The following is a 23,440-nucleotide window of genomic DNA, read 5'->3' as shown; positions in this document are numbered from 1 at the left end:
ATTGTCCGCAGATCTGATGGTCCAAACATTAAGTCCAATGATCACATCTGATGAACCAGAGAAGTCATCACATGCTAGGCTCACACCCAGTAATTTGCCTTCCTCTTCCTCTCAGGATGATCCTCCTTTTCCAGACTGAGCTGTATCTTTTCTTTACTCGCTGTCTGGTGAAAGCCGTTTCCATGACAACAGAATGCTTATTGTTAGACTCTTTATAGAACCATCTCAAGCATCGCACACTAATAAAACAACAACATGCAAATGTTGCAATAATTCTATCACCGATCAAAGAAAAAAGTTGCTCCGCTTCTGCCCAATTTTTTCATTGTTTTCTAAATGTCCCTCAGTATGTTCATTTAATGTGAGTTGTGTGCTGTTTGGATAACGTAGCTGCTGCGCTGTGTGCCAATTCTGATAGTGAGAAGTGGGAAGGAGATGAAATTACTTTCTGATCAAACAGACTTGTTCAAACAAAACATTTGCAGTATCAAATATTTATTGAGGTCTAACGTTCCGTTTAAATGACCGTTAAAACCCAAATGGCAATTCAGATATGAAACATTAAGTTAGACACCATTTTTCCAGTGTTACACTCATGTCCCACTGCAACGTTGTTACAATGTGCACCTTACTGTGGGAGGGAGCGGCTAGTACGTAATAGCGCCACATGTATGTTATTAGGGAATCTATTCTAGTTTATTTGTATTTGTCCGATGTAGCTGGTTGCTGATGGCTTGTTCCCTTTCCAGATCCTCTCTCCCCGCCAACCTGGAGATCAAGCACATCGGGGATGGCACAGAAGGGGTATTTGCTGTAACGCCGCTTGTCAAGCGCACTCAATTTGGCCCATTTGAATGTAAGAGAGTTGCCAAACTAGACAAAGAACCTGTTTTTCCACTCAAGGTAAAGCTTGTTCTGCTATCGCTACTAGAATATGAAGGGTGTTTGTATTTCTTACTACTGATGTCACAAATGTATAATTGTAAGAAGCTTATTAAATCCAGCTGTTGGATGTATTATCTGGAACACTTGGGGCTTTATAGAAGTCCGGACAACATGCTGGCGTTATGATGATAGCCTTCCTCCGCCAGAGCTAGGAGAGTACCCCTGAGGGTGTTCTACTTACTCACGCCAAGGCCGGCTTCTGTTATACAGGCAGCATGTTGTCCATCCACCAATCACTGCCAGCAGGAGCGAGAACATTCTCCCCCGGACCCCAGCAGACATTGGGGGAGGGGGGCTTTACAAATCAGATGGATTGTCAGGCCCACGGTAAGTAGTAGTGGCCGCAATTTATTTATTTTTTTATCTTTCCGGCGTTCGGCATTTTCTTTGTGACCAGTTGCCGAATAACCGTTCCCACACCTATATTACAATATATCACTGATTTGCAAATTATTGAAGCAAGCATTTCCTCTGGAGAAATAGACCATCGGTTTGGTTGTTTTAACCTACTTATTAGTGTGCTGGGGACTTTCAGCCAACGTGTATGGAGTGAGATTGATATGGAAGAAGTCTGGGCTCTCCCATACCCCTCCCTTCTCTATTACCTACATTAGAACTGGGCAGGATATACACAATGTTACTGTGCTCTGTGGTCCTGCACAAGGAAGCTGGTGATTTTTAAATGTTTGCAATTGTTCATATTGTCATATAGGATATGAATTAAACACGATTGTTTTTGTGCAGTTGCTTCTTTGTTGACTTGAAATAATGTCCATAACCTCGTCTCTACTATTTCACATGACCTATATTAAAATTGCTGCGCAGCGAAAAACGAGTGGTACAGTGCAGCCTTCCATTAAATGTCATTTTCTTTAACGTATTTACATGATTTATTACTTAATGTTTATTAAAGCATCCCAACAGGAGCTATAGCCTATATGCTATAACTATGATTGCACCGCTTGTCTTTATATACAGATGCAAAGCGGGAGGTTTTTGAACACTGCGTAGGAAGTGCCCGGGGAGAGGTCAATAATTCGGCATCAGGACCCTTTTTGCAGTAGGAGGGGGCGGTGTTTATCTCGGTGTATTCATACCATAACTTTATGCAGAGTTGATGTTTCATTATCCTTATACCTCTAGTTTAGCCACGCCGACCTTTCACGTCACAAACTAAACTCCAGCGCAAGCATTGGGAGAAAACGCACAAAAGCTGCTATAAATATAATAAAAGAAAATGTATTTCCATTATTTTCGCCAGATTTAAGCAGACACTGTAGATGTTCTTCATTGGTTATAATATAGAATACGTTATTTGTAAATATTATCCCTAACCTGTCTTTAGCCACTTCAAGACTCCAGGGTTTTCGCTTCTTCACATTTTGCGCTGTGTTGATTCAAATCAATATAACTTTGTCTTCGTCCGTGCCAGTGAATTTTATATAGTCTCTGGCAGAGTGTATCTAACCGGTACCTGATATTGTGGTGTCTGCAAACGTCGACTCTTACAGCGGAACAGCCAATTAATCTGCCCAACCTTGGTGGGGTTGACCTTCCTTCCACAAATGGCTGTTTTAGGCGCTATGTTAAACCCAACCTTAGCGGCCAACATGAAATCTAGCTGAAGGACACCCGTCATCTGTTCTCTCCATCCGTTGCCTTTTCGTTTTGCCACAGCCTAACTACACGTGGTCGGCAGCCTCCAAAAGCATGGTTTAGTCTACATAATGGACCCACTCTCTGTATATGGCATGTGTTGGGCATTCCATGCCGCTTTTACGGAGTAGAATCGGCCACAGGGGCTGGCTGGGCAGGGGGGCATCTGGACAGCTCCCATAGGGGGGCTACCCTGGGCTGGTTCACTGGACTACCTGCATTTTTTTCCTTTCAAATGTTCCAAATGCGCTGCTGAGACGATTCTTGCCCCATAGACTAAAATTTGCCAGCCGGCACCTGTTCGACCATAGTACCTCTAGTGGCCAAATTGTCATGTTGGTGTTGAAATGCTTTCTTGGCTGTCATCCTATGTCCCCTCTCCTTCCAGGTGTTCCAGAAGGATGGGCTGGTCATACTGTTCGATACATTCAGCGAAGATGAGTGTAACTGGATGATGCTGGTGAGACCGGCCATGGACTTCACCCATCAGAACCTGACGGCATTCCAGCATGGCAGCGAGATCTATTTCACTACCTCCCGGGACATAGCGGCGGGCACAGAGCTGCGAGTGTGGTACGCGGCTTTCTATGCAAGGAAGATGGAGAAGCCTCTGTTGAAGCCTCCTATGCCATCTCATAATGGTAGCTGTCTTCTGCCTGGAAATCGAACATCTGTTCAGCCATTCATCCTTTAATTAGTCATATGTTTCCTTTAATCCTGTTGGCTATAGGTTACGTATATTTATTTTATTCAAGTTTAATTATGCAAATTAGCCCATGGCTAAAAACGCCTACTGTAGAATCTTCTAAGTTCCGGTTGACCAGGTGTTTCACGTGTTGGGTCATGTTTGGGGGCATATAGATCATTCATATATAAAATAACTGGTGTTCATTAAGGGGACAAGTAGCACAAGAGTCAGCTAATTATTTTTCATTCTCTTTAAGTGCTGTAATACAAAATTAATATATTCTATTTTATAATATAGTAAACATACAGGCGGGCCAGTGCTGCATTTGATTAGCTAGTGTCCGTTTCTTCCATTGAAACGATTTTAAAAATACAGGTTTGTGAGCTGACGTTTATTTCGTTGTATAAATCAGGGGGGCATATCATGTGTGTTGGGATCCTGGTTGGCCGCAGAATCTGTTTCCGATTGTCACTTATGTAATATGTTCTGTTAGGAACTGTCTCTCTTTGGGATTCCAGTGAAACATTGTACTGACATTTGAGGTTCCTCTTCTTGGGGTTCTAGTAGAATAGCACTTGATTGAGGACATCTCGGGCGACCAGCAGATGAACTTTGAATGCAGATTTTAAGTGGGCTGGGATAGAAGAACCTGTAGCCAATCAGAACATCAGAATGTCCACAGACTAGCCAATAAGATCAGAATATTTGCAGTAGCATGAGATGAATATGCTGGAAGCTAATAACCCGTCCACATGTGTGATTATGTAAGCAAGGGCAGGGACTGTGACATGATGTGAGGAGGGGAATGGAGGCAGCAGGAAGCCACAGACTGAGAGTTATATAGTGGAAGGAGCAGGGTCTCCCAGCAGCACAGAGTAGTGATGTGAGGCTCGTCTCAAACTGGTGCTTGAAAAATGAGAAATGGTGGCCGCTCAATACAATAACCAAGATCATACATCTAAATTGTTTTGTTTTTGTTTTGCCTTCTCCGCAGAGGTGGGATATTTGACAGCGGAACCTGAAAAAGAAGTCAGCCCAACGTCTTCAAAATCCAGCCAACTTGCCTCTATGACCTCAAAAAAAATTAAAATTGTCCGTCCCCCGGCAGCATACACTTCAGGTAATTATCTATAAAGTCCTGAAACCTCTCCATTATGTCATTATAGACAATGGTGGCATGTTATGGGGGATATTTATAGTTTCATCACATCCACCTTCGCTGATTTAGCAACTGAGCATGTCATGTTTTCTGGATAGCTATTGTTGCTGAGTGTTTGAGACTCCGTTGATATATGTGGTAGCCAGGACTCATACACTCCACTCGCCACACAGTAATATTTTGTTTTCTAAATAAGTAAGGAGAGAGGAGCCACTAGATACATTCTAATAGGCAGAGTATCTAACCAACAAAAGGTGATATAATGCGGTCCTACCGATGGATTACCCTCCGCCCCATTAAATAATAATTCTATTTTATTGGCTATGCTGTGCAAGTAGAGTCTGCAGTATAAGACGCATTTCACAATCTATGCAAAAGCTTTACACCATAGCGAAATGCGTTTCTCATGTGTAAATAAAACACATGTCCATAAAATATATTTAACCCAAGGTCAGATCATCTTTAGATGCATATTGTTGTGATCGTGGAGTTAGTTAAACTTAAGTATAGGGACTATGTTTTCTGCAAAAGTACACAATGTGCAGCTCACCTGCTTGCATTGAGTTGGCAATAATTTGGTTATTATGGTTCCTTTTTATCATTTTGAATGTGGAAAGCGTCCTCTCCGGGTACTCCTGTCTGTCTCCCTTTATCACAAGGCTTTCTCCAGTAGTGACTGACCTTTGTATTTATTTTCCCCAGTAACCTGCCAGGACAACAGTGACATCATCCACGTGGAAACCTGCGAGTGGGTGTGTAAAGTGTGTAACACGACCTTCATAGAACCCAATCTGCTGACAGGTACGCACCAGGAATACTATAGCTCGTTCTAGCACAGTGGTGTCAATCTGTGGTTTGTGATTGGTGGAGTAATGTCATGTGGTATACGCCTGTTGCTCTCTTCCAGTCTGAGACAATGAATAGGAATGTTTAATAGTTCTCAGGACAATATGAACTTTTCTACATTGATAACACATTGCTGTAACATATCAGTCATTACTAGTACACAGTGCCTGGATATACACATACATATTGGTTATTGTACCCCTCTTTATAAGGATATTATAAGTCACTCAGCAGCCTGTGGCATCATTCCTCTATATGGTCACAGATCTCTCCAAGGTGTCTTTTGAAATCCATAATTTACAGTGAGGTGTTCCATTATAATACTCAAATTTTCTGAATAGAGACTGAAATGGTGACATCAGAATTCAGCGTTTATACAGCTATTATTATCAGAAGTTTAGAAATCGATTCACGTCACTTCTTTATTATATATTCTATATTTTAGCTAAATTGACGTAAATAAAACATTTGTCTATAATTAGCTATTTGGTGTTTATGTAACTGCGCTGTTGTCGCACAACCCCAGAACATTTGTTAAGTCACCTGGAACAAGCCAAAGGGATTTCCCCCACTGAAGCCTGTGAGCCGCCATACGTGGAGGGCGACGCCGTGGGTGGGGTCACTGAGCAGCCCGTGGTCTGCAGCGCCACCGCTGGTAATCTGGTGCTGAAGAAGAAGCAGAAGAGGGGGCGCAAGTCAAAAACCATAAAGCCGAATATCCCCTTGGTGATAGTGGAAGATGACAGCCCACCAGGTGAGGAAACATTGTCCTCTTTCTTCAGTGTAATGTAAATTTAAAATTTATTGTTTCAAAGTCTAATTTCACCTAGAAATATAAAACAATAGTTTTGGTTGGGTTTAAGTGAGATAGCAAATGAGGTGTCTTAAAGGCTCAACCAGGAGATCCTCTCTTCTACTTGGGTTGACAACGCCAGGGTTGTCAGGGCTCCGCCCCTGTGGACTTTTCATTTATGCAAATGAAAACTTCCCATCAGTAGTCTTTGACAAGAGTCCTGTCTCCAAACTAAGCAAATTAGCCATGATTTATAACTTGCTCTCAGCTGCTCTGAACTTGTCCTTTTCTCCCCCCTTCCAGCCCACCATCCAATCCTCTACAGTCCAGTCTTCTCCTCGGATCGCGTGGCTGAAATTATCACCGAAATCCCTCCCGATGACGTTCCGCTGCCTCACGACTCCGACGACAAGTTCATGGAGTTGATGTTGGGAAAACTTCCTGCTGCCAACACTAATCTGACGCCTATCTCTAAGTAAGTGACCCCTTATCCCAACAGAGGCAGCTAATGTTTCTTACAGAGGGTTTAAAGGGGGTTTTCACCTTAAGACAACTTTAATTTAATTAGTTGGGCTTACTGTAATTGGTTAGTTAATACTAACGCACTACTGCAACTTTTACTAAATACATTGCTTAATCTTTATCTTCCTTGTGTGTTTTTCACTAAATCCTCTGTGTCATCTGGCAAAGTTTATCATTTCATTGACATTGGATACGATGTAGATCAGCTGTGCTCTATACTTTGGATCAGTTATATGCAAACAAAAATATTTTAAAACTGTTGCTTTGGCTTAAATACTAGTTTGTTAATATGTGGAGCAGTTGAAACTTGGCTTGAGCATGAAAACTTAAGAACATATTGTGTTGCTTCTATACGATTAACTAATATCCCACTTCTGTAGATTGGGAGGACCCAGCTGTAATGTATGAACACCTATGTTGTGTACTAGAATTCATAGCGTCATTGAGAAGTTCTATGACCATATAATGGCACATAGCCCATCTTCACACAGATCATGGGTCTCTCTGAGATGACTTCTAATATCTTGATAATATAAACCTCTTATGATCCATAATTCCCTATATGACTGGTGTGCTTGTCCCCTGCAGGTTCTCTTTTCACCAGGGGAACAGCTCCATGAAGAGGGGCATGCTCCTTTCCGGTGCCCGGCACAGTATGAGAAGGAAATTTGTGCGCCAGCTTGGTGACCACAAGCGCGTCTTTCAGTGCAACATTTGTACCAAGGTTTTCCGAAACAGCAGCAACCTGAGCCGCCACGTCCGTTCCCACGGTAGGACGATAGGACCACTGGCTAAATCATTCTCTTTCGTCTAGAAATGGAACTAAACTTAGTTAAGATTATCTCCGTGCCATGTGTGTTCCCAGCTTCCCCCGATAGTACATGTCTCAAGGTTTTTTTAATATTGCAGCTATTGCCCCCCCCCCCCTGCCCGGAGACCTCCCTTCCACTTACCTGAAGCCAGGACACCGGCTTACACAGCTCATAGACTAAGCCCATCCATTCCTTTTCAACAGGGCTGCATAGACTCCTGTTTGTTATTGGGAGAAGGAAAAGGGGGGAGCTGGTAGTAGTAAATGTTAGTTCAAAATGAGATGCCCACACCCCCTTTGCCTAATATATCCCGATCTAATTGCTTACCTGTCTCCCAGCATGTTCCCTCTCTGTAGCCTGGATGTGTTGTTTCTATAACAGGAGCAATGGTCTACAATGAGCCAGGCAGTGTGAGATAATTCCTGCCCTGTCATTGTGATTGACAGTCCTAGCGATATTACCTGTGACTGGCAGTTATGAATATGCATTAGATTGTAGTTGGGTTACAGCAGACTGTTTCCCCTGTCATCCAGAGGAAACTGTAGTAGAGCAGAGAGGAAGATCTGCTGTTATCTTGTAAAGGGAGACTATGAGATTAGATGATTACATTTAGATTAATCAATATTTCAGCATGTAGGGCACTGGGATTTGTTACTAATTTTTAAATGGTTGGAATATTTCTCGTTCATGCCATTTGGGGGACACTGCCTACCATGGGGGGAATAGAGGGAGCTGTTCTGGGAGCAAGACAGTACTGCAAGTAAAGGCTTGTCTGCCCGCTCCTCCTCTCCATGCCCCCTGTACGAAATAATTAATGTCTTTGTTGACTGCCATTTTCACAGCAGATCAGCTTATAGAAGTCATTAAATACTTTATTTAAAGGAGTTGTCCACTTCTGTCAACCCCCATCCTTAATATAACCAGCCCTTTGCCCATGTAATTCTCCCATCAATTTGCGTTTGGCTCATTGTCGCTGCAGCAATACTGTAGCACACAGGGTATTGTATAACTCTGCAGAACTCTGTTAAAGAGGACTGGATGGATCGAATCCTCCAGGCGAGTGAGCTTTCAGGTGATCTATACAACATGATATATTAACAAAATAATTATTTAATCATGGTGATGGGCAGTTGCTCTTTTATTTTTTTATTTTATTTTTGCCCCCTAACCATCAGATCTGGTCGCATAAAATAAACATTACTATTGATCTGATGATGACCTGTAGGGGGCGCTAACCATCAGATATGGTCACATAATATATACATTAGTGTCGATCCAGTGATGAACTGTAGAGGGCGCTGTGGCTTTTCTCTCCTAGGTGACAAGCTCTTTAAATGTGAGGAATGTTCTAAACTCTTCAGCCGTAAAGAGAGCCTGAAGCAGCACGTCTCCTACAAGCACAGCAGGAACGAGGTGAGCTGGGTCCGTTCATCTATTGTACATGTAATATTCATGTCACCCCTTCGCTGCCAGGGTGATGTCTTACACCGAACTGTTCTTACAAAATAATAACTATTTTAATAACCTGCCTCTTTATAATCTCCAGGTTGAAGCAGATTACAGATACCGCTGTGCTACGTGTGAAAAGACCTTCAGGGTGGAGGGATTCCTGGAGTTTCACAACTGCAGAACAGGTGGGAGCTGCATCATGTGAGATGTCATGTGACCCTTTGGACTCCACCAAGCAATGTGTGTATCGCTGGATGATGTCTCATTAATAGCGGGGCGCTGGGAGTTTATTCACAGTGCTTGTTATCTATTCGCTTCAGACTATTAAAAAAAAAAAAGCGCGCTACCTCTCTTGGAGGCCATTTGCAAATGTCTCCTATGCCATGCAAAAGCGGCTTTGGACCCACAATGCACCTCTGTTTGTGCTAGTGCACCTAGATCTCTATTGAAGCACGTTGGTTTACCAAGCAAGATGCTGGTGTTGGCAGGGAAGAAGTTCGCTAAAGGTTTGGTTGTAAAGTGGCAGTTTGGTTTCTTTGACCCATACAGGGGGCTGGGTAGAGCAGAAGACCGCTGGTCTACAGTAACGCCAGGCTGTTGTGATCTGTCCTTCAGTGTTCTGTTCCATGACCTTGTTCCCTGTTCCTATGACAGATGACAAGTCCTTCCAGTGTGAAATGTGCTACAGGTTCTTCTCCACCAACAGCAACCTCTCCAAGCACAAGAAGAAACACGGAGAGAAGAAATTTGCCTGTGAGATCTGTAATAAGCTGTTCTACAGGAGGGACGTCATGCTGGAACACCACCGGAGACATCTGGAAGGTAACGTTCCTCTTCTCTCTTGTGTAGAGCTATAAAGAGGTACATGGAAGATAATGTGCATGCATGAGTATAATATCACCACAACATTTACTAGCCCCAGACCTAGACATGCTCTCCAATAACATTGTGACTTATATCATGCCACTAGGCTGCACTCACGAGTTATTGTAGCATGAGGGGATTATCGCACATGAATAAGATTGACAGGAGGGCTGTGGGAGGAGACAAATAGCAACCTATCAGTGTGAGCTCTGGAAACACTTTCAGAGTCGTCATATTCTACATTATGGGCCTGATTCATGTCCGACCGTAAGTCCATTTCCGTATGAAATAGCTCTGCGTTTGCTCGGAAACTAATTTTAAGCCAATGACGGCAATTGCATGTGGTGGAAAACCGTGTAGCCTACAGAGGGTGGGAACCAGAGACCATTCTAGACTGTGCTGCTGTATCTCTGGTTTGAGTATTTTTTTTAGTAACCAATTAAAAGAAAAATGATTTCTTTGAGATGGAATATTACCGTACAAACCTGACAATTAGACCCTTAGAAGTCTACTGAGAGAATTGTTTTTAAATGCCTGGAGGAGAAACGCGTGTCGTTGCGCTGAACTCTTTGAGTTTGTAAAAATAAAATAAATGGAATGTTTGTCATATGCTCGTTTTGTTTCTGGGTCGCTGATGGCGCCACCTACAGGAGTGAGAAGAGTAAAACGGGAGTCCATCCAGCAGGCAACAGATAACTCCATCAAGTACAAGAAGGAGCCCTCCGCCTGTCCTGTCTGTGGGAAAGTGAGTCCTTTCATTATATTAATGCTGGTTCCTTCCCCCATTAGTCACAGGTCACATTCTGGCTCTCCCTTGTCTACTGTAGTTGAGCAAACCCAAGTCTCATGTAAGATTCTGAGTAACCTTGTATCACTTTCTATTATTGCCATATGGTTTCCCATGTACGCTCACCCATATAGGCTCTGGGTCACAAAATAGACCCTTCCCCCATATGACATCTCTTTAGATTTTGGTGCATTTGACAATGGTCATACCTCCCTAATGTATTCATTTTTCTGGACACGTGGATATGCAGGAGAGGAAGTGTCCAGAGATAGAACAAGTTCAGTAGACTGTCGAGAGCAGCAGAGAGTATTTCGGCTCCCCCAACCCCTACAAGTCCAAGTGTAGACGGGTTTGAAGCAGGAGATGGTTAGACCAAAATGTAACCAAACGGAGCATCGGAATAGTGAAGTGAGGCTTCTATCAAACAGATTGTAGTGTTAAATGCACCTCTGAGTGGAATTATCATTTGTTTTTATATAGTGGCATGAAATCCAGCAGCCCTATACAGTGGGGAAGTAGAGCATAGTACAAAGATGTAGAGTAACAATAGACAATACAAAACAAGCAAAGGCAAAATACAGGACATTCCTGAAGCATACATGTAAGAAATTAAACTTAATCCTGTATAATAGACTATGTTGGAACAGACAAGAAGACAGGAGCAGAGAGAGGACCCTGCTCGTCAGAGCTTACAATCTAATGGGGAGGGGTGAGGCTGAGGCAAGAGAACTTGTTCTTTGTGTATGAGATGCCTATAGGCAATAGATTGTTCTTTTACATTAAGGGGAAGCGCAGGTTAGATCTCTCTTTACATTGACAAAGTTATGCTGCCACAGAAAAATAGGGAACCTCAAATCCAACAAAAAAAATTCAATCTAAACCAAAAATCCTAGGTGCAGAAAAAAACAGGAAATAGTGACATAGTACAAGTTAATAAATCAAGAATAAAGTTCTGGCCAGAACAATCGCATCATAAACAGTCTGGGTTTGAATTATCAGAAAAAACACCCTAAAATTCTAAAGAACAGTCCTTAGCCAATAGGAGTAGAGAACGATATAGTCATTCAAATGGCTGTACCATTCAGCCACAATCCATATAATCAATCCTTGAAGCGAAGGAAGGGAAAGGCATTCAAATCCAATTGAAAGTCATTAATAGAAACGGGACTTAACATGCAGAGCAGGATGGTGTCCTAGACTTTTTCTTAACTCCCCTTCTTGAATGCGCGGGGCGGCTTGTGTCCGTGCCATCGGAGTCTTAATAGAGTCTAGTTCTTGCGCACGCGTTTGAAGCTTCTCGGGACCCAGCTATAGTGTAAAGTTGAGATGTATTCACTCCAGCCTGACAAACGCGCGCGTAATGTAAATATGGTCCAAAATACCAATGCATTTCGCCCAGCGGGTCTATGGGCTTCCTCAGGGATAAATGTAAGAGTGAAAAGGACCTGTTGATATAGTGTGATACTATACTATTTCACTATTTCCTGTTTTGGTTTTTTTTGCGCCTAGGATTTTTGGTTTAAATAGATTGTCAATGCCAATTCAGAAAGTCCATCCATACTGTGACCTGGTGTCACACCGTAGAGTGCATAGAAGTAAGGTCATTCCTGTGGTTTGTGTTAATTGTGTCCTGCTCCTACAGATGTTCTCCTGCCGGAGCAATATGAACAAGCACCTCCTCACACACGGAGACAAGAAGTACACCTGCGAAATCTGTGGCCGCAAATTCTTTAGGGTGGACGTTCTCCGAGATCACATCCACATCCATTTCAAGGTATCCGTTCTCTTTGGAGGGCTATCCCCTGTACTCGCTGCAGGCACTGAGCAGTCCTTATAATGGTGGTGTATGTTTAGGACATTGCCTTGATGAACGACCAGCAGCGGGAAGAGTTCATAGGGAAGATCGGCATCTCTTCTGAGGACAACGACGACAACTCGGATGGGAGCGCGGACTCTGAGCCCCACAAGTACAGCTGTAAGAGGTGCCAGGTAGGAGTTGGCCTGCGACGACATGCTCGCAATACATAGTTTATAACAATATAACCCCCACTGTAAATTAGATTGATGTTGGAAGTCACTGAGTACTTGCGTGACCATATAAAAACATGAGGCTGTAGGGTGAGTGCTAATATACAGGTCACGGAAATCTGAGGTGGCGTCTAATATTCTGTATAACATACTGCACATGTTTCCTGAAAAATATTGAAGTGATGACATCAGAACTTGCAGTTTAGAGACCTATTATGTACAGGAGTTTATACATATCACTTGCCGTTAGATTTCCTCTGTATCTAAAACAAGATGCAGGAAATCACAGCAAGTTTTAGGATATCACAGATAAGTGTAAATATTGTTAGCTTTGCATTGCATGTAAATCCATTTTTGGGTAAACAAATTGCATCCTGATACTAAAAATAGCTCAGACCTCAGGGGGTGGCTTACCTTGTGAGGCTGTGTCTAAATCTGTATAAAAAAAGCACTGTTTTGTTTTGAAAATTGTTGTTTTATCTGACTTGCTCACTGGTACCTTCAACTAGGGTGAGCAATTAAACATCACTTGCTTCAAAAACCTGCTTGGAAAACTTCTCTCTCCTGTGACCTACAGATTAGATCCAACTCTAATACGTTCCGGGGTGTTCTGAGGTTTGGACTCAGTTTTCCGGTACCACCGCTCTGCCCGCTACCCAGCAGCTCTCGCCAGTGTGATAGGCCAGTGGGGAACTATCCACAGCAACCCTGATCCATATGAAGAGGTCAGGGGTAACAGCCCAGGTACACCAGTAACTGGGTACACTAGCAGCGTCAGTTACCCAGAAGAAACTGGATGTCAGTAAGGAGTCCAGTGGTGGCAGCATTTGTAAGCTCCTCCTACTGCGGTGAGAGGGCGCATTTTGGATAATGAAAGGGAACTGTGGCAAAGTGAGCCCAGCCGATTCCCAGCAACAACAGACAGGGTGGCATAGGCAGTCCATCCTGTCACAGCACCTATATATCTGTGCTTAATCCCTTCACTGTAGATGATGCACTTTCTGATTGTGTATCTAATATCGGACTCTCTTCAGTGTTTTCTCAAGCCAAGGGTAACCACTTTAAATACTGGTGTATTAGTATACGGGGTAGTCAGCCATGTCCTATACAGTAGTACTGGGGTTTAAACTCCAAGCGCACACAGAAAATAAACCAGTTTGAATATTCCTGTAGCTAAAATAATCCTTAGCGACCAAGGGCCTGATTCATTAGGGAGAGTTAGGCAAAAAGTTGAGTAAGTTTTCTTGCTCAAGTGTTCTGGACAAAACCATGTTGCAATGCAAGGGGCGCAATTTAGTTTGATTTATTTTGCACGTAAGGAAAATACGGCCTGTTTTTTCATGTAGGACGCAAATACTTGATAGCTTTATTTGTACACTTAAATTCAAAGATGATCTAGGACATGTCCTACCCCAACTATAAATCTGCCATCACATTTTAAATTTACCTCCCCCTCCAATGCAACATGGCTTTGCCTTACTAACTTTTGCTTAACTTTCCTTAATGAATCAGGCTCCAAGTGTTTTAGATCAGTATGGTTTTTAGGTGGGGATTACTTAAGTATACAAGGACTATTTTTTCCTTCAGCATCATAGAGGACTCTATAATCTCCCTCAGCTACCATTGGTAGACAAAAAATAATGTAAAAGAAAAATCTCTATAGATTAGGGCTAATACGTGTAGAGGCAATCCTGTCGCCTGTACGAGGATTTGGGAGCCTGGTTTCTCCATTTTCACAGAGCAGAGGAAGCGATTTCAGATTGGGCAGGTCCTCTTGACCTGAAGGCTTTGGATGCCTATCTACTAACAGAACAATTCTGGATGATATTTTGGATGATATCATTGAGGTTGAAAAATCAAAACTTGGGACTGGGTCTGATATTTGGAATTTATACATTTCCCATTTGCCCAGAGTCTCAGGAGTACTTGAATAGTTTCAAGCCATACTCTTCAGTCACAGGTTTCTGTGTGGCCCAATATGGTTGGTATGATTATCTTCTACCCCTTATGTCTTCACCAAGATCATAGCGGCTCTCTTGCAGTTTCCTGGGATAATGATTATCCCCTTTCTTGATGACCTCCTTTTAAAGATAGAGTCTGTTGACCTAGAAAGTGTCTGGAACATCACACCAACCTGGAACTCCAGGTGTTTCTTCAGGGTGCAGGTCATGTTCTCATTGCCATCAGAGATCTGGTTCCTTCATGGGACTTGAACCTAATTATATGATATCCAGTTCCCTCATTTTGAGCCCATTTTATTTCTACATACTTTACTTTTAAAATGGTGCTGTTCCTTGCTCTGCGTCCCCTTTTATGCTGAAAAGAAATTATGTTTTTTATGGTACATATAATATATGTATTTATTTTATTTTGTATTGTAAATCATACATCCATGTGTTCATTACTCTCAATACTTTAACTTTAAATGTCAGTCACTCTGATAAACTCCAGGCCCAGTTCTGATCTTTGTGATGCCCTCTGTCCCAGATCTCGTTTGCCCGGGGGAAGGAGTACCTGAAGCACATTATGGACGTTCACGCTGAGAATGGCTACGATTGCAGCATCTGTCACCGCCGCTTCGCGCTCAAGGCAACCTACCATGCGCACATGGTAATCCACCGCGAGAATCTGCCCGATCCAGAGGTGCAGAAGTAAGTTTGTGTGTGTGTTACCCTGTCTCACTGTGTCATGTTATATTTCCTGCTCTTTCCCATGTACCCTACTCTCTGTCCTGTTATCTCTGCCTTTCTGCTTCTCTCCAATGTGCACTACTCTTTCTCTCACCCAGGTGCACTGTTCTCTCTGCATCACTACCTCTATCCGGACACCTGCTTTCTCCAGTGTGCGCTACTTTCTTCTAAAGTCCTTTACCTCCTCTTATCTATGTACACTACAATCTGCCTCCTTCCCTGCTCCATCTCAAGTACAATCTCTCCCTCCTCTCCCTCCTCTCTTTTCCTCTCTTTTCCTCTCTTTTCCTCTCTCTTCCTCTCTCTTCCTCTCTCTTCCTCTCTCTTCCTCTCTCTTCCTCTCTCTTCCTACCTCTTCCTACCTCTTCCTCTCTCTTCCTCTCTCTTCCTACCTCTTCCTACCTCTTCCTCTCTCTTCCTCTCTCTTCCTCTCTCTTCCTCTCTCTTCCTCTCTCTTCCTCTCTCTTCCTCTCTCTTCCTCTCTCTTCCTCTCTCTTCCTCTCTCTTCCTCTCTCTTCCTCTTTTTTTTTTTTTTTTTGCTTTTCTCTCCAAAACTTGACTTTTGGCGAATAACAAAAAACATGGACATTTCTCTGCAGGTACATTCACCCGTGTGAAGTTTGTGGCAGGATTTTCAACAGCATAGGAAACCTGGAGAGACATAAACTCATACACTCAGGTAACCTACAAAATCCTCTGCAGCCTGTAGGGAATCCCACCGTACCACCTCGCATTAGTCCATTAACTATTTCAGAATTTATTCAAATGATCATGTGACTGTGACATGTAAATCATGTGACACTGTGCAGTGAACTGACAGCAGGAAGCCTTGAGCAAGCTTCAAAATATGGTTCTCATTGTTCAACCTATGCTACAACTTTCATAGCCATATGCCAATGTCCCTAATTTGTTAATTTCTAAATATCTAATGTTCTGTTCTCTGAAGCTAATGGGAAATATAGTTTTATTTCCCTGTTCCTGAATCTGGTATTAGAATCTAATCATGAATTTCTGAACCATTTTAGTCTGTCCTGGCAGTGGTGTGATTTGTGGTGGTCTCTAAGAAGACTGTTTACATGTGTGATACACCGCCTCAGGCAGCCTTTATTATGTACCTGTGAATAAATACAGATGCTAGCAATAAAGACAATAACCCCCCCCCCCCCCCTCCCCAAGATGGCTGTGAACTCTCGGTAGGGGGTTTAGGGTGTGGTACGTTTCTTATAAAGTACTGATAATTATTTCTCCCTTCTGTCTTGCTCCAGGAGTGAAGAGCCACGGTTGTGAACAGTGCGGCAAATCATTTGCCCGGAAGGACATGCTAAAAGAACATATGAGAGTTCACGACAACATCCGAGAATATTTATGTGCAGAGTGCGGGAAAGGTATTGTGTACGGACATTCCATACTGGGCTAGGCGCAGTCCACAGGGGGCAGGGCCCTGAGTCGTGATAGGCTAACTCAGACTGCATCTTATTCTGTATGAGGGGTATTATATCTGTATTACAGTACTGGTAGAATTAACCAATACATCAGAATGTAGGGATGTGTCCGGTTAGGGATGTTCTACAAGATGTTTGAGTGACGAGACAATCGGCGGGTTGGGGGCTTATGTTTCAAAAACTAGCCTAGTTTTTATTCTTCATCTAAAGGAAGCAAAAGACCAGACTGAAAAATCAGATCGATCACTTTTCTCCACACACAATATGGGTAAATATGTATATAACGTGAAGCTAAGAAAAGCAGAGTTATTTGAGATTGCAAAAATTGGGAGTTTGGAATTCTCAAAAAAAAAAGTCACTCCATAAAAGTCCCCCAATGACTTTTGGGCTATTTTGATCGGCCACATTTCAGACTGGTGTGGGTGTATATAACTAGCCAGATCGTCTGGTTTGCATTATGAATGCCTGTAAAGATCCAACTTGCAATCAATCATGTAATTAACGGACATTTTTGTAAATGTAGTCAGAGGATGCTCTCTACCTGCCGCTATGTGGAATCTGACTAGTCACCCCGAGCACAGAATACGACGTATGGCCAGACTGGAAAGCGATTCTGTTGCTTGGTGCTCGAGCCGAGCTGCGTAATCGACCCATGTGTGGCAATCGTATCAGACTGTCAATCTGTTACAGCAATCTGACAAATAGAACTTGACCATGGGCTGCCCTTATGCTCCGAAATTTGGGTGGTTGGCTGAGGACAACTCATTTGGCAGTCATTGGGTGGTTGGCGGAGGACAGGACAGTTGGCAGTCATTGGGTGGTTGGCGGAGGACAGGACAGTTGGCAGTCATTGGGTGGTTGTCTGAGGACAGCCCAGTTGGCAGTCATTGGGTGGTTGGCGGAGGACAGGACAGTTGGCAGTCATTGGGTGGTTGGCCGAGGACAGGACAGTTGGCAGTCATTGGGTGGTTGGCGGAGGACAGGACAGTTGGCAGTCATTGGGTGGTTGGCGGAGGACAGGACAGTTGGCAGTCATTGGGTGGTTGGCGGAGGACAGGACAGTTGGCAGTCATTGGGTGGTTGGCGGAGGACAGGACAGTTGGCAGTCATTGGGTGGTTGTCTGAGGACAGCCCAGTTGGCAGTCATTGGGTGGTTGGCGGAGGACAGGACAGTTGGCAGTCATTGGGTGGTTGGCGGAGGACAGGACAGTTGGCAGTCATTGGGTGGTTGGCGGAGGACAGGACAGTTGGCAGTCATTGGGTGGTTGGCGGAGGACAGGACAGTTGGCAGTCATTGGGTGGTTGGCGGAGGACAGGACAGTTGGCAGTCATTGGGTGGTTGGCGGAGCACAGCCCAGTTGGCAGTCATTGGGTGGTTGTCTGAGGACAGCCCAGTTGGCAGTCATTGGGTGGTTGGCGGAGGACAGGACAGTTGGCAGTCATTGGGTGGTTGGCGGAGGACAGGACAGTTGGCAGTCATTGGGTGGTTGGTATCCATCAGATATTAACAGAAACTGCTGGAGAATTCCATCGGATGTTGAACTTGATCAGTTTTAGTTGTGGGTAGTCACACGTAACAATTTGGAGTCAAATTAGTCGGAAACAGCCTAAATGACCATCGGCATGTTTGGGCTCTCGGCAACTATAACCAAGAACAATAAACATCTGATTTAGATTTTTATAATGCAATGTAAATAAAAAAATTGGTGATTAGCTGATCAATAGCTAAGCAGTGATGATTAATCGGCCAACTGCACTGAATGATCTCTGGATGATCCAGACATGTTCCTGGCCAACAGTGGAACCGATTCTAATCATTCTTGTGCTGTATTGCTGGTAGATGGACGTTTGTCCAGGAAGTAACTGAACAACATTGCTTCACAAAATCACGACAAGTCTGGCCCCACATACAGTCCAATCAGATCATTCTGATAAAAACATTGCACCATTGTAACCTGCTCTGGAAAGATTTGGGTGATTGGTTATGGTCCGAGACAACACACACAATATTTATGCAGACCTGTCACTTTTAAACAGTCAAAGGGTCTTGTATGTGTTTGTGTTGAAAGTGACCAATCCTATCCAGATTTAGTTGATGAGTTTGGTTAATTTCAAACATATTAACAGACTATGAAACTGAATTTTCACCCAAGTAGGATGGGGCCAATCACAGTCAGATCAGACTTAATCAAGGAAGGACAATTGATATAGGTGACGGCCAAATTGTATTTCAGAGACTGAATGATGGGATCTGTGCAACTCCTTCATGTCAGTGCTAAATCACTGACAGATCTGGTTTCACGATTGGACAGTGTGACCAGATTGCAGCACACATTCACCAATGCTGTGGTGCTTTTTCTTGCTGATTTAGTGAGGTCCTTTTTAAATGACAAATCTGTAAATAGGACCTCTGTGTGAACGGTATGAACCCTTCTCTCCTTCAGGAATGAAGACGAAACACGCCCTGCGCCATCATATGAAGCTGCACAAAGGCATCAAAGAGTATGAGTGTGTAGAGTGTCACCGGAAGTTCGCCCAGAAGGTCAATATGCTGAAGCACTACAAGAGGCACACAGGTGAGAGAAGGATATGTGGGCCGTCCCTTGTTATTGGCAGTGGTTAGCATGCATAGAAGGCTGTTAGTGGCAACATCCCAGTGACCACAGCTGTATGTGCTGCGGAACTTTCAGATTTACTGCAAGAACTAGAGAATCCTATCAAATCACAAGGTTCTAAACCCTCCCACGTCACCAGGCTCCTCCTCCTGCGTCTCTGATAGTTATGTTTTTCTTCCTCTTAAGTTACCAGAACTGTGAGAATTATCCTTTGAGACCCCACCATTCCCAACATTGGTCGTTAGAAGCTTGAATTCTCCTGACATCAGCGGCTGTGATGGATAGAGACATTTTATCCTGTTAGGACGGCACAGCTAGTATAATGCAGTTGGTCACCTGACTTATACGAGATCCATTTACCAAGACTACGAGTCCCATATGAGTGCTATCTGTTTCAGCGGCACTATCTGAGCTCAGCAGAGGAATTATGGACGCGTATCGGATCAATGAAAACCTATGTACACTGGCCACCCGTTTCTGAGTAGCCATCAATAATTCCTCTGCTGCATCTACACATGGTTGAACGTCTGGTCTATAAGTTTGCTTCTTGTTTCCACATGCCCCAACAGCACCCTCTGCAGAGCTCACCTTGCAGCGCCCTGTTGTATCGCTATAACATCAGACTACATAGCCTCACCTCCCAATTTTTACTAAGTTTTCTCTCTGGGACATTCCCATTTTCATACAGGTATCAAGGACTTCATGTGCGAGCTGTGTGGGAAAACTTTCAGCGAAAAGAACACAATGGAGACCCATAAACTGGTTCACACTGGTAAATATATCTTATTATCTGCTCTCAGTGAGTATTTGTGTGTAGCCCGTAACATTTACTTATGCTAGGCACTGGCAGACAAGTGGGACATCTGTTCCTTCACCACCGGGTGGCAGCACAATCCACAGCCTTAAAGCCTGAACCTGGCTCCTACTAGCTCTAAACACCCTACTACAGGATGTAGCCATTGGTTTTTCTTGTCCTGTAAGTGAGTTAGGGACTCTGAGCAGGTGTCCATTTATGTGTAGTGTAGTTTTGGTAAGTTGCAGCTTTTCTGTGATTCCTTAGTGTTTCTAACTTTTGGAAGGTTACTGGGTGCCCCAGGCCTCCCCCCATTACCGCAGCTTACCTTGTGTGGAGCAGGCAGATGAGGCACAGGGTAGGAAGCGTTCAGGGCATGTTCAAATTATTTTAAATAATTAAATCACCTCCACCCCATTACCTAAGGTAGGGGTGCCCCAGAGAGATCATGTAGTTAATTTAGTGTTTTAGATGCCCTGGCAATTTTGGCGCCATAGGCGCAGTGTAAAAGAGCTGCGGCTACGTCATACATCTCCATTTACGGCTTTTGCATTGCGCAGTGGTGTCTTCTGCGGATGAGCTTTATATGGTGGAAGGAGCAGGGTCCTCCGACAGCACAGATGGTCAAACTGGTGCAAAAAGCTTGTGGTACTAAACACACTTGTTTGTCTTCATAATGTAGTGGGCTATGACAAAAACAATCTCCTCCGCCTCCTTAAAACCCCACTGTATCCCCTCTTCTCCTCTGTTCTTTTACGGGTGTCCTGCGTAGGAGGTGGGCACAGAGCTATTCCTTTATGCTGAGTACCTGTCCGTTTATGTGATGTGTGTGTTTTGAATTTGCTCTGTCGCTTTTCTCTGTTTTTGTTTTTGGCTCCAAATGAAGTGGGGAAGCAATGGACCTGCTCGGTGTGCGATAAGAAGTACGTCACGGAATACATGCTCCAGAAACACGTCCAGCTCACGCACGACAAGGTGGAGGCACAGAGCTGCCACCTCTGTGGAACAAAGGTCTCCACACGAGCCTCCATGAGCCGACACTTGAGGCGAAAGCACCCTGAGGTTAGTTTAGAAAGCTGAAAGTGCTTTCTAGTGGTGGAGGATTGTCCAACTTCTTGTGCATGTCCTGTTGGTTAACGGTGATGGGAATTCTATCCAATCAGCTCCTGCTTTCTCAACCAACTATCCAAGAACACGTTGTCTCCAGTACATTATATGCCACTTGCAAACCATTTATAGATCCTCCCATAAGATAGATGTTATGTCTGTCAACTTATGTGGTCACTTATGCTATTGTCCCAGTTTCTGTGAGCCACAATTATCCTACTTTGCACCTAAGACACAGGAAATGTCCACTCTAACGAGTTCTAATCTCTTTCCCCAGAAGAGCTAAAGTGGTTCTACAGGCCCCAACCATGTACTGAATTTCTTAGGCAACTCAAATTGTAGAGAGGTAGCTCTTTCCTCATGAAGTCATATTCCCAACAGTATAAATCTTTCCATGGATTTCATGAGAAGATTCTGGTCTTCAAACCCTGTGTTCTTGAGTTTAGTTGGAGATAGGAACCTTACTTTTCACATACAACAGATGATGGATGGTCTATTCAGTGGTTGCCTCTGGTTTAGGTGGCACATAGAACATGAATGCACTGTTACTCTGCACTTAACATTAAAGCTTCCAAGTAAAAGATTAAACAAGATAAACCAATCTACATTAGGTTCTTTCTGTGATGATAGAAGATTTGAGTGATCTACAAGAACAGACGGTCATTGACGTAACATCAATAGGAATCATCCAGGTAACCAACCACTGGGCCTTGTGCCCACCGGTATATTACATACCATCTACCGTTTCCGTCAATAGCTGCCAGTAAAGTCATAATGTTTTGTTGCCATAGAGTGAATCTGTCGCCTACAAACAGTGGAGGCGGGCATTGGGTGGACTGTGCCATAGTCTGCTCTGTAAGACATGGTAACACCACTAGAGCTTAGTAAAGTCATATTGGCACATGGGTAATAGTCAAACATTGAATAAGCCCATCCACCACTAGGTGTAGGTGACAGGTTCACAGATGGATTTTGCTGTTAATCAGAAGTGACACGAGTGGTCCAACTATGGGGGGCGGTTGGTCCTTTTTCTTGCAACCATTGAAATATGACGCCTGTTGGTAATGTTAAGTGGCAGCGATGATCCTACCAATTAATTACCTCCTGCTGCAATTAACCTGGATTCGAAGATCGCAGGCACCCTGATTAATTCCGAGCTGCCCAACAGTGCTTGGCTAAAGCCCATATTAGCCAATATCTGACATCATCCAGAACATACATATTCTGTTTTGCCTATTGTGTAGTTATGGTTACTTCTTGGATGTGTGATGTGCAGGACAGATCTCAGACTCCCTCACTTCCATTAGTCCTTACAGTTATTAGGGTGTTTTACTACAGTGAGAATTATTCACACCCTTTGGTGTTTTTCACATTTTTTATTTTTATTCACGTCATGGAATCAAAATAGATGAATTCAGAAAGACAACAATGGTGCTTCAGAAAGGCTTCTTGTTACAGATCGCATTGAAATCTGACCAAATGCGAGGAGATCTGGTCAATAAGCACATGGGTAAAGCAGGTGAATATTTTCTGGCATTTCTGGCGCCTGGGCGGTCAGAAGACGGCTGCGCACTCCGACCTATAGAGGTTATCTTCTACTAACATGCCTGATTATTGGCCCAATATGGCCATCCACGCGTCACTATCTGGGCAGTAGCCCGATGTCGGCTGTGATATGGCTCAATGTGTAGCTTCATTATCACAATCCCTGCGGTAACCTTCAATAGATAGAGAATGTATAAAATCCTGCTTATACTGAAGTATCTTCCTTTGGATAAGCTCCTTGGCATATCTGTTTAGAGTAATGATAGTTCTGATATTTTAGTGATTTTAAGTTTGTCAGATACGGTTGTATCCAACAACCGTATGTCTCAAAGGCAGATGCAGTGTTCTAAGTCTTCCACTTGCTGACTGTAATGTATTTGGGATGATTGTGCACTCTTGTAGCCGGTGTTGGATGCGGAGGAGGACGACGAGGTACAGCACAGTAAACCGCTGCGACTGGACGGCGTGGAGCAGGACAAGGACGGGGAGGTGGAGGAAGTGGTCCACGAGGATTCAGAGTTTGCACATTATAGCAGCAAAGAGGTGGAATTCACAAGCGGCACTGGAGAAGACGGCTCTGCGGTGGAGACCCTGCAGCAGGTCAGCACCCCCAGAACAGCCTTACCCTGTGTCTATGGGAGAACAACTAGCTTAGCCATTCATTAGTAACCAGTGACATCACTGAGTCCCGATGTGAAG

At 43.7% G+C, this 23,440-nt stretch overlaps 1 protein-coding gene across 5 annotated transcripts in view; it reads left to right on the top strand.

The window, feature by feature from the left end:
* Window positions 1–23,440, top strand: part of PRDM15 (PR/SET domain 15) — a 36,403-nt gene that overhangs the window by 11,517 nt on the left and 1,446 nt on the right. For 2 of the 5 annotated variants that reach the window (XM_075197287.1, XM_075197284.1), the window contains exons 4-24: window positions 750–903; window positions 2,990–3,242; window positions 4,284–4,409; window positions 5,151–5,249; window positions 5,821–6,048; window positions 6,391–6,562; window positions 7,198–7,379; window positions 8,740–8,834; window positions 8,968–9,055; window positions 9,525–9,692; window positions 10,385–10,479; window positions 12,164–12,295; window positions 12,376–12,510; window positions 15,037–15,200; window positions 15,839–15,918; window positions 16,505–16,624; window positions 19,126–19,257; window positions 19,985–20,068; window positions 20,973–21,151; window positions 21,808–21,888; window positions 23,144–23,341. In XM_075197287.1, coding sequence (XP_075053388.1) covers window positions 750–903; window positions 2,990–3,242; window positions 4,284–4,409; window positions 5,151–5,249; window positions 5,821–6,048; window positions 6,391–6,562; window positions 7,198–7,379; window positions 8,740–8,834; window positions 8,968–9,055; window positions 9,525–9,692; window positions 10,385–10,479; window positions 12,164–12,295; window positions 12,376–12,510; window positions 15,037–15,200; window positions 15,839–15,918; window positions 16,505–16,624; window positions 19,126–19,257; window positions 19,985–20,068; window positions 20,973–21,151; window positions 21,808–21,888; window positions 23,144–23,341 — 2,965 coding nt within the window. Of the gene's footprint in view, window positions 1–749; window positions 904–2,989; window positions 3,243–4,283; window positions 4,410–5,150; window positions 5,250–5,820; window positions 6,049–6,390; window positions 6,563–7,197; window positions 7,380–8,739; window positions 8,835–8,967; window positions 9,056–9,524; window positions 9,693–10,384; window positions 10,480–12,163; window positions 12,296–12,375; window positions 12,511–15,036; window positions 15,201–15,838; window positions 15,919–16,504; window positions 16,625–19,125; window positions 19,258–19,984; window positions 20,069–20,972; window positions 21,152–21,807; window positions 21,889–23,143; window positions 23,342–23,440 lie in introns of those variants that run through there. The other 3 variants (XM_075197285.1, XM_075197286.1, XM_075197288.1) reach the window with 3 other exon arrangements.

This window comes from Mixophyes fleayi, chromosome 2, assembly GCF_038048845.1.
Source record: "Mixophyes fleayi isolate aMixFle1 chromosome 2, aMixFle1.hap1, whole genome shotgun sequence".
NCBI classification, from domain to species: domain Eukaryota; kingdom Metazoa; phylum Chordata; class Amphibia; order Anura; family Limnodynastidae; genus Mixophyes; species Mixophyes fleayi.
This window is presented reverse-complemented; position numbering and strand designations above follow the sequence as displayed.